Source organism: Zalophus californianus, chromosome X (assembly GCF_009762305.2).
Source record: "Zalophus californianus isolate mZalCal1 chromosome X, mZalCal1.pri.v2, whole genome shotgun sequence".
In the NCBI taxonomy this organism is placed as follows: domain Eukaryota; kingdom Metazoa; phylum Chordata; class Mammalia; order Carnivora; family Otariidae; genus Zalophus; species Zalophus californianus.
In genome coordinates this window covers 30,567,473-30,577,515 of record NC_045612.1, presented here as the reverse complement: position 1 = coordinate 30,577,515, position 10,043 = coordinate 30,567,473, and the positions used below count along the sequence as shown (strand labels likewise).

At 41.7% G+C, this 10,043-nt stretch overlaps 1 protein-coding gene across 1 annotated transcript; it reads left to right on the top strand.

The window, feature by feature from the left end:
* Positions 1 to 220: 220 nt before the first annotated feature.
* On the top strand, positions 221 to 8,288 carry UBE2A (ubiquitin conjugating enzyme E2 A). Its single transcript, XM_027608820.1, has 6 exons — positions 221 to 473; positions 640 to 720; positions 1,140 to 1,165; positions 6,579 to 6,668; positions 7,612 to 7,700; positions 8,046 to 8,288. Exons 1-6 carry the CDS (start codon positions 430 to 432, stop codon positions 8,172 to 8,174), a joined length of 459 nt encoding a protein of 152 aa, XP_027464621.1. The 5' UTR covers positions 221 to 429; the 3' UTR covers positions 8,175 to 8,288.
* The last annotated feature ends 1,755 nt before the right edge of the window (positions 8,289 to 10,043 follow it).

The following is a 10,043-nucleotide window of genomic DNA, read 5'->3' as shown; positions in this document are numbered from 1 at the left end:
GAGCCTGGGCAGGTGGAGACGGACCCCATTCCACCACTAATTCCTAGTGAATTACAGGCTTCCGCTCGGCAGGCAGCATGCCTCTCACTCCCGCACCAGCCGGGCGCTCCCCGCCTCCCGCTGGGGTTTAATGACCTAAGCAACTTTCCCGGCCACCCCCCCCCCCGCCCTGTCTTGGTACGGCCTGTCCGGCGTTCGGCGTTCCACCCCCCCCTCTCCTTCCAGGTTGGTTCAGCCCCCGTCTACTCCGGGGTGGTGCTTAGCCGGCGCCAGACCGACCCTCGACTTCGGAGGGGCAGTGCCGTTCCTCTGGGCGCTTCCTCGGCGGCCGCTTCGGCTCCTTCAGCCTCCTCGGCCTCCTCGGCCTCCTCAGCCTCCGCCGGGACCCGAGACCTCGGTGTATGCCCCACCCCTGACCCCGCTAGAGATATGTCCACCCCGGCTCGGCGGCGCCTCATGAGGGACTTCAAGAGGTAAGGCGACGGGGGCCCGCCGAGGCCGGGGGGCTGCCAGGCGGGGCACAGGGCGGGTCCCGAGGCGGGCCGGGTGCGGTGCGGGGCGCGGGGCGGGGGGGGGGGGGCGCTGGCCGGCCCGGAGCGGACGCGAGTGCCGGATTGCGGAGCCCCTGTTTCCCTGAAGGTTGCAGGAGGATCCTCCAGCTGGAGTCAGCGGGGCTCCGTCCGAGAACAACATAATGGTTTGGAACGCGGTCATTTTCGGGTGAGTGTGCGTTCCGGGAGGTGGCGAGAGGTGGGGGACTCGGGCCGGCCGAGCCTGCCGTCGGGGACCGGCCCTCGGCGAGGACGGAGAGGGAGAGGGAGAGGGGGAATGTTTGGGTCCGGCTGGGCCTAGGCGCCTCCCCGGAGCCTGTGCCTCGATTAGCTCAGTTCCCGCTGCCCGGGGAACCGTTTGGGGTTCTGAGGGGGGCGGAGCGGGGAGTGGTGGCGGTTAGGCGCGGCGCAGGCCGCCGGGTTTCGGAGCCCCAAACGTCTATTTGTAGTGGCTTGCTGACCCGGGAAGCGGTGGTTTCCCGGCCGTAGGGTTGGCAGAGCTGGGAATAGCAGTGTCTTAAGGTGAACCTCTTAAGGGAGAAGGGGGCCCCTGAAGCGGGAACTGACTGTTTTTCTCTTGCGTTGCAGGCCTGAAGGGACCCCGTTTGAGGATGGTAAGAGAGTTTCTTTACCCACCTTTCAGGAGCCTGATCATCTGGGGGAAAGGGTTCCCAGTCCTCCTGGAAGTGCCTCCTACTTAAGAACCCGCTTCTCCCTAGCCCCTGCCTGCTAAAGGCTTGAGTGAACTCCCATACGTGGCAGGTTGTTCTGGCCATTGTCCGCTTGACTAGAACTGCACCTTTTTTCTTGCTTGCTTCTTTAAGAAAAAAAAAAAAAAAATCTGGGTAAGGTAGTCACTTTTTAGAAGGAGCCTCATAGCACTGATGTGAAAGATTTTTGAGGTCTGGGCTGTGATCCTGCTCAGTTGAGCACCCTGTCAAAGATACTGACTTAGTATCAACCCAACCACTTGCTGATAGACTCAGAGACCCCAGAGACCACCTAGTTCAGAATTCTACCACAAGGGCAGGAACTGTGTTCAGCAGGTGCTTAATATGTGTTTGTTGGGTGTTGGATGGGTGTGAGAGTTCCTTGCACAGAACTATCTGGTTTCTACAATCTGGCGTTGAATACCTGTCAGCCTCACGGCTCTGAGATGGTCTTTAATGGCACCTTTAATGGCCAGTTTTTATATAATATTGTTTCTTATTTTTAAATGAGTTTTCAGTGGGCTTTTATCAAGACTTTATGGTCAGTATTCTCCAAGCAGCTTCAGAATTGAGGGGAGCCTTCATGTACTCTCTTGAGAAGTGTCCAGCCTACTTGAAGGTACTATATGTATCTATAGGTACAGGATTTTTAATGGATTTAGGCTTGACTTTTAAAAACACTTTACTTGCTTTTTAAGTTTTTCTTTAAACTTTCTATTTTGAGATAATTACAGATTCATGTGCGGTTGTAATTAATAATAATAATAGAGAGAGACCTTGTATACCTCTCACCCATTCCCCCACCCCTTTGGTAACATCTTGAATGACTACTACAATATCACAACCAGGAAATTGACATCGATATAGTTTTATGTACATTCAATTGTGTGCACGTGTGTGTAGTCGTTTTTGGAAAGCTTAATACATTTAAAACACAATTAAAAGTATTTGAACTACTGATCGACATCTTTAATATTTGAGGTATTTAAAAAAGCAAAGGATCTTTGTTACTTTTTTCAGTGACCATCTTCCTTTACTCATTTAGCGTTTGATACACACACACATGCACACACTCATACGCAGAGCTCAGTTTGAAGGTGGGAACAAAAACATTTCTGCAAACTACTAAGTATATACTTATATTGCCGAGTCCGATTGCTCTCTGATTCTACCAGTCTGCAAGATGTGATGAGGAAGGGCAGTATCAACCAACTCTCTGATTTGTCTCAAATACTCAGATTTCCCTAGGAGACTGGACAGTCACCTGAATACTTTTAGCTTCCTCCCTGCCTCCACCCCCTGGGTAAATGTCACTGCTCTTCAGTGCTGCAATAAAAAGAAATGACAGCAAGAGAGTGATTCTAAAGGCATACTACTTTGGTGCAGTAAATCATTTAAACTGATCCATAGCAAGAGCTAGCTTGACTTAATTTTCCTCTGCTAGATTGGTGCTAGTTCTTTATACCTAAGCATTGTGTGCAGATTAACTGTGTTTGCTTTAGCTCTGGCAGGCTTTATTTTCATTGGCTTCTTTTTTCCCTCCTGACTACTCAGACGGCTTTATGCTGGGCACAGCTTTATTAATAGTACATCACTTTGCTGGAGGATTGGCTACTTAAATATTTCAAGGGTGCTTCACTCGTTTTAAGTGGTATGAATTGAGAAGGTACTTAAGGAATCCATTATCTACCTGGATCTTCCCCGTTGACATCACCGGTTCTATTTTTGATGATGTATATCTCCATACTGGCATTACTGAAAGGAACTACTCCAGCTAAATAACAATACCCTTTTCTGATCCATTCTCTTGAGCAGTCTGCTATCCACGGTTGCTTCCTCAGGTGTCTAGAACGTGAGCTGTGGCTACAAAAATTATTTTGACCATTTTTTAATACCCTTTATTTACAATTAGGGAATTTACTAGAAAAGCCTCATTAGGGACAAGTGGCACAATTGATTTTGCTGTTTCCAATGTATTATATAAATCAACAACCCCAAAACTACTTCTGCTGTTTCCTTGTAAATCATTTGTGGTGGACATTTCTGGAACAGCCAGACCCCAGTTAAATGAAGACTTAAGAAAAGGAGCTCTTGAAGGTATTTTGACTTAACTTCACACACTTAAAGTAAGAGGAAAATGTTCTCAAGAACTTACACTACCAAATAAAACACTGGGGGGCAATGCTTCCTCATCAAAATATCTTGGCATGGATGCTGAATACAAAGACTATGGAATAAAATATTCTCCATCACATCATCTAAAAATTGTTAATACACACAGTAAGATACTAGTATTTGCTTTTTGTAAGAATTTGGTTGTGAGTCTTTTAAAAATTAATCACTCAGAATCCACTGAGGGTGTTCTTAAGGTAAATACATCCTATGATGAGGAGTATTTGGGTATTATCTTAAAAATCAGAATCTCCGGTCATCAAAAAAAATTTTTTTAGGCGCATGTACTTTGTGTTCTCCTCCGGGGTCACAAGCTGGTGGCCAAATGGCAGAAAACACGGAGGTGTTTTTTGTGAATGTCTTTAGCAGAACATACACTCTCTAGTCTAACCATATCACTCCTTATTGCCATGCCCCTGCCATCGAACACAAAGTTTTCCTAGTCCCCTGTATAGATGGATTGATACTTTCCTTACAATGTTTTGGCCTCCTCAGGAAGATGAACAAAAGCAGTACAGATTGTGTACAATAGTGAGGCTTAAGTCTTCCATTATTTTAAAGCCTAACCTTCTGAATATCCAGAGGATAAGCTCTAGTCTCAATTGCATAATATTCTAGGATTTTAAATTTCCTTAACGTTTGTTTTGGATCTCAGAAATTGCATTGAGGGTTGTATTAAAAAGGTTCCAGTAGTATAATGTGGCTAAAAGTATGAACTCTATCCCCTTTTAAAAACGTATTTGAAATAAGATTTGGGGTAAGTCCTAATTTATATTCAAGTAGACATAAGCAGGTTGTTTCACTTCCCAAGATAGTAAATGAGCTGTTTAAAAAGACTTGATTAACTTATTTGGTATCTAGTGTTGAACTTCTGGGCAAGTATTAGGCAGAAAGTTCAAGTCAAGGGTTTCGAGAGCCACCAACCTACATACTCAACTTGAATTCAGCTGTGAGCGTTTGGTGTCGGTCAGAAAGAAAGTCGTAGTTAATATTAAAATTCATTCATTGTATATTTCTTACTGATAGTCAAGTTGGGAGATTTGGTTTTTGCCTCCTTCATCTGGGTCTAGGAGTGTGAAACTTTAAAATTATAGCTACCATATTTATGGAGCACTTACTTTGTGTCACTGTGCACATTTCCCTCATTTAAACCTCACAACAATGTAATGTGGTGGGTACTATTACTAACCCCATTTTACAGATGAGGGACTTGGGGTTTAGGCAAGTCGAGTGGCTCCTAGTAAGTAGCAAAGCAAGGAACTGAGCCCAGGTCTGACTGCAAGGCCGTGCCTTTCCCTACTGGGCTCTGTTTCCACTTAACGCCTGTCTTATGTGTTGCTTTACCACTTTTGGATATCATATTTAATGATGGTCTTAATTTAAAGTACCTGGGCCCTAGTACCTGTGTGCTATTAAATCCGCCCACTTTTAGAGCAACTCCGTGATGACAAATCTCTTACCTATAATTTAACCAGATTTCAACATTGAGCCAAATGTCTTTACACTTGAGATGCATAAGGAAGCTCAAAGTTTTGAGCTCTCTAACACTCATTCCCACTTTTTCCTGTGTATTACAATATCAATGGCACTGAAAAGGAAGAACCAATATTTCTTCCTCAAAAATAGGAAGATTCATGACAAGGTGGTAATAAGGTGAAGTATGTTCTGATAGACTATAGCGTGTTTGTCCATTCCAAAATATTTCACTTTTCGCCCTTAGTTATAATATACAGTATCTTCAGATCTGGCTTTCACACAGTTTAGGGAGTACAGTAGTTTGGGGAATATGTCTATCTGTGTTGCACTTTAAATTATTCCGAAACTTTGGAACATACTTCATCATACTAAGGGCAACTGTTAGCAAATTGTTCCCTGTGAGTTTGCTGGTAGGAAACAGACTTTGGTATTGTTATGTAATGGATCTAGCAGTAGAATGTAGTCTTTTTTTTCTTAGGTGGTGATAAACCTATTGATGGAGGAAATTGCCAACTCTGAAGAAACCAGTAACAAGTTATACTCGACCTGAAGTGTGGTCTATAGTATTAGAATAAATTTTTTAAATGGGCCAGAGTAATAGTGGAACATCCACCACCTTATGCCAGACAGTGATTGCTTAAGCTTACTTGAAGAGATTTCAGTCAGGAATAAACAGTTGCCTAATTGTTTTCTTGGATTTATTAAACGTAATTTTAAAAATATTTTGAAGGAAACAATCTCCCCAAATCAGAACATCCTACAATTCTTGAATGAGATCCAGTGTGTTCATTCCTTATAAATAAGTCTATAACCTAGTATATGTCAGGGCCTCCTGCTACCTGAGTTGACACATATTCAAGGAAAATAAATTCATTTCATTAGAATTGAAACAAACATCATTAGAAAGAAATTTGCTGGAGACATGAATGCAATCTAATGTGATTTTTAAATTATTTCTGCCATTAATTCCCTCCATTAGTGTGAATAATTGAGTTGATTTTATAGTGTAGTACCTTGTGAGTCGTACTTAAGGATTTTTGAGAGAGACTATGAAAGTTTTTTCTGGCTTACATTCAATTATGTTTTCATTATAGAGTCGCTACTACATGAAAAGGAGCTGGTGAACACTTTTATACTTATTCCCTTCCATTTTTAGAGACAGTTTGGTTACAGATTTGTATTTCTAGCACTGATTTTGGAGCCTTTGTACTCTCGTTCTCTTTAGCCCATGTCAAAATCACTGGAGAGTTTATAAGATGGCGGCTGGTTAAAATAGGCCTTTGAGGTCTCTCGGTCTTCTGAGGCAAGAGCGCCAAACTTTGGCTCTAGTTTCTTGTCATTTTAAGGATATCTTCAAAATGGACAGTGGCTAAAGTTATCCTGCAGGCAGTACTTTTGAGTTTAAGACGACTGTATTTAAGTTTGGGGGAGAATGATGGCAAAACAAAAAAATCCGCGTCGGGTGGTGGTTCTTACAATATCTATTTTTAGAGCAGTTCCTAGAGATCATGGCTTATCTTGTCTCTTAGCCGGCCTTTCTTTCCTCTCTACCCTCTATCTTTGCATTATTTCATTTGGTACTAGAAAAAGTGTCATGTAGCATTAAAAAGAAAGTACTACTGAACAAAGTGATAAATCTGTTTCTTAAACCTTTCTTTTCTAACTACAGGAACATTTAAGCTTACAATAGAATTCACTGAAGAATATCCAAATAAACCACCTACGGTTAGATTTGTCTCTAAGATGTTTCATCCAAATGGCAAGTATCACTTTAATGCAATATTTTAAACTACATGTTAATAATGGGAGGTGTTCCACGTTTCCTATGTATTTGTCCGTAATACCGAAAACAACTTGTTCATGATGGTCTGTTGCTGTCTTGATCTCTAGTCCTAGAACTGAAGCAGTGAAGGTACTCTGCTTTGGCTTAGAGTCTGCAAGCCTCCTGGTTTGGATGATCTTTATCGTTTACTTACTATACAAAAATAAGGACGCTCTTGACGTTTCCTTTTAATGTCGGATTGGGGTAGTCTTGTGACTATTTTCACAACACTTAGAACTATTTACTTAGAACAATAGTTTTCAACTTTAGATGCAGAATTACCATGGAACACTTTAAAAATAGAGATGCCTTGGCACCACTCCAGACCTGCCGAATATGAGATTCTGTGGCTGAGGGCTACGGTGTATTGGAAAAGCAGCACAGTGATTCTAACTTACATTCTGCTTTTTTGGCTAGTAGTAAGCCTAGAACAGCTTGCTTTTTTATTTAGGTTAATAAAGTATTTTCCGGGATATCAGATATTTTTATCCTCATGCTGAAATGAGACCTTGTGAACTCCAAGCTATCTTTTGTTATTTTGGATAGGAGATAGAGTTTGCAAATTTAGTGGAATAAACTTCCCACATGTCTGGATGACTAGGGACCCAGTTGGAAAACGCATATGATTTCCTGGTTAATAGGGCAGTCTTTTCAGAAGTACACTAAGTATCTTCTAGTTTTATATCAATTATATTTGACATTCTTTGACTGTTTCACTAGCAATGATTAGAACTCTTCTTTTTAGGAAGGTAACTGAGAAGCAGTTTAGGAATCTTTTTAAACCTCACAAGCAAAGTATTCTTGACTATGTTTGTCTTGACTGTGATGTTAAAAATCCTAATAGTTTTATTACGTTTAACATACCTACTTCTGTGCTTAGTCTATGCAGATGGTAGTATATGTCTGGACATACTTCAGAACCGCTGGAGTCCAACCTATGATGTGTCTTCCATTTTAACATCCATACAGGTGAATTTTCCTTAATGTGACCAACTATGGCCTTTGATATGTTTCTGTTAGCATTTGGATTGTTTCTGGAAGTCCTAACTTAAGGTAAAGGGCAGGTCATTAAGACCCAAGCCCCCAGAAAACATGTATTTGCCTAGCTGCTAGCAGATTAATATTACTCTAGGTTAGTATGCTAAGAGATCCACTTCAGCTGTTACTGAGGGCAATTCAGTTGAGTGTTTGGAATAAAAATAAATAAATAAATACATAAATACATATATAGATAGATAGATAGATAGATACACGCTTTTTTTTTTTTTTTTTTTTTGCATTGAGGAACTGACCTTTTACAAATTGTCTCTGTAGTCCCTATTGGATGAACCCAATCCCAATAGTCCAGCAAACAGCCAGGCTGCTCAGCTGTACCAGGAGAACAAGCGGGAGTATGAAAAACGTGTTTCTGCGATAGTAGAACAGAGCTGGCGTGACTGTTGACCCGGGTGCAGCAGAAGAAGAGGCTGGTCATAAGGAAAATATATATTGATGTGTTTGTCACCTTCCTGTTCCTCAATGTCATTACATTACTTTATTAAAAGCAAAATAGCTGTCGTGCTGTTTCCATCTTCCCTTGCCGAGCTTTCCCTAGCCCTTCTACCCTCTCCTTGAACCTCAGCAAACACCCTCTCTGAGATCAAATGTACTGTACCTGGGTTACGTGCGAACATTACTAACGCTTCACCCCCTCTCTGTTGTGTCTCAGCTCCGGTTGTAGGGCAGTATTGTGTTACCGTACTTTACACTAAGCTTTTAAAGTGAATTGTTACACAAGTGGTGCTTATGCATAGCTTGATGACCAGGATGTGATTTTTAACAAAAGGATTGCTGAAGTGTTTCATCCTGCCTGGTCCTTCACTTGTGTTGGATTTAGAAGTGAATGTCTGGAATATGGCCTATGGAAAACAGGGGAACAAATCCACATAAGCATCCATTCTGAAAGAGCAGTGGAGGCTAAAAATGCTATTATACTAAGATCCAACCAAAATTAATTACAAGATGGCTTTTACTGGTACGAAGGAAAAAGTTAAAGGACTCGGCCAAAGGAACGCAGCAATAACTGTAACTGACACATCCTCTCCTTGCAAGATATTCACTGGGCTCACCCATGCTAAGTTTCGGAATACTGAAGTCTTCTGGGTTTTTGCTTTTTAAAGAGGTGTGGGAGCAGAGGAATGGAAACAATCATTCGTTTTTAAGCTAGGGAAGGTGGGAGATCCTTTAATCTTTTTAAGGGAGCAGTGCCACCCTAGACAAATTTATAATCCCCCATCATTTTGTTAGAGTTTTAGTTAACCCAAGGAAGGGAGCATATCTGTGGCAAACTATTTTCCACTCAAATCCTGAGTTAATGCTGCATGCTTTAGTTTCGTCTTCCCTTTCAGTATTATAAGAACTTCGAAGTCACATTTGTGATCTTTCGTTGGCTATTTATACTTTAGATAGTACCTTTAAGTAGCAGTGTGGGACAAGGCTTGTACATGTTTTGTCTAATGTTCCATCGTCACCTTTTGTGTATTTGTCACTCTTCTAAATCTAACTTTGCACAAGTAACCCATGTAAAAAATGTACATTTTTCAAAACTTGTAAATAAAAATAACCTTAAAATTTTGTAGTCAAGGTATAATTATATTTTAGCTCACTATGAACTTTTAGTATTAACTTATTGGAATCTCATATCTACTCACTTTCCCCCTTGAAATAAACATGGTAAAAGAAAAATACACACACTGGGAGAGGAAAAAGAGGAGTAGATACTGTTGGAGAGGACCTTCTTTCTTGTCACAAGTGTTAATGCTTTGTTCTTTTTTTAACGTTTTAACAAGAATGTAAAACTGTTAAATAAAACAAAGTTCCTTCAGCACACAGTATGGTCAATCAAGCGAATGAAATTGTGTTGGGGAGGGGGGTGATAAACAAAGCTGGGTATTTACCAGTGCCTCCAGAGACCAAGAAGCTCTAGCTTCAAAACAAATAGTACCAAACCATTATTAAATGGTACTTTAATTCCCAAGTGAAGTTTGGGAGTCCAGGTAGCCTCAATCTTGAACAAAACTGCTTTCTTTTGGGGAGCAACCGGTCTCATTTTAAAGAGCCAAGAACAGTGACTTTGTAGAAACGCTCGCCTCTCGTCTGGGGTAGGGGCTAAATGAAATTAAGCTAAGTCTTTATATGGGGTGCCTGGGGGAGCTCAGGTCATGATCTCGGGGTCCTGGGATCAAGCCCCACATCGGGCTCTCTGCTCAGCGGGGTGTCTGCTTCTCCCTCTCCCTCTGTGCGTGCTCTCTCTCATATAAATCTTTAAAAGTT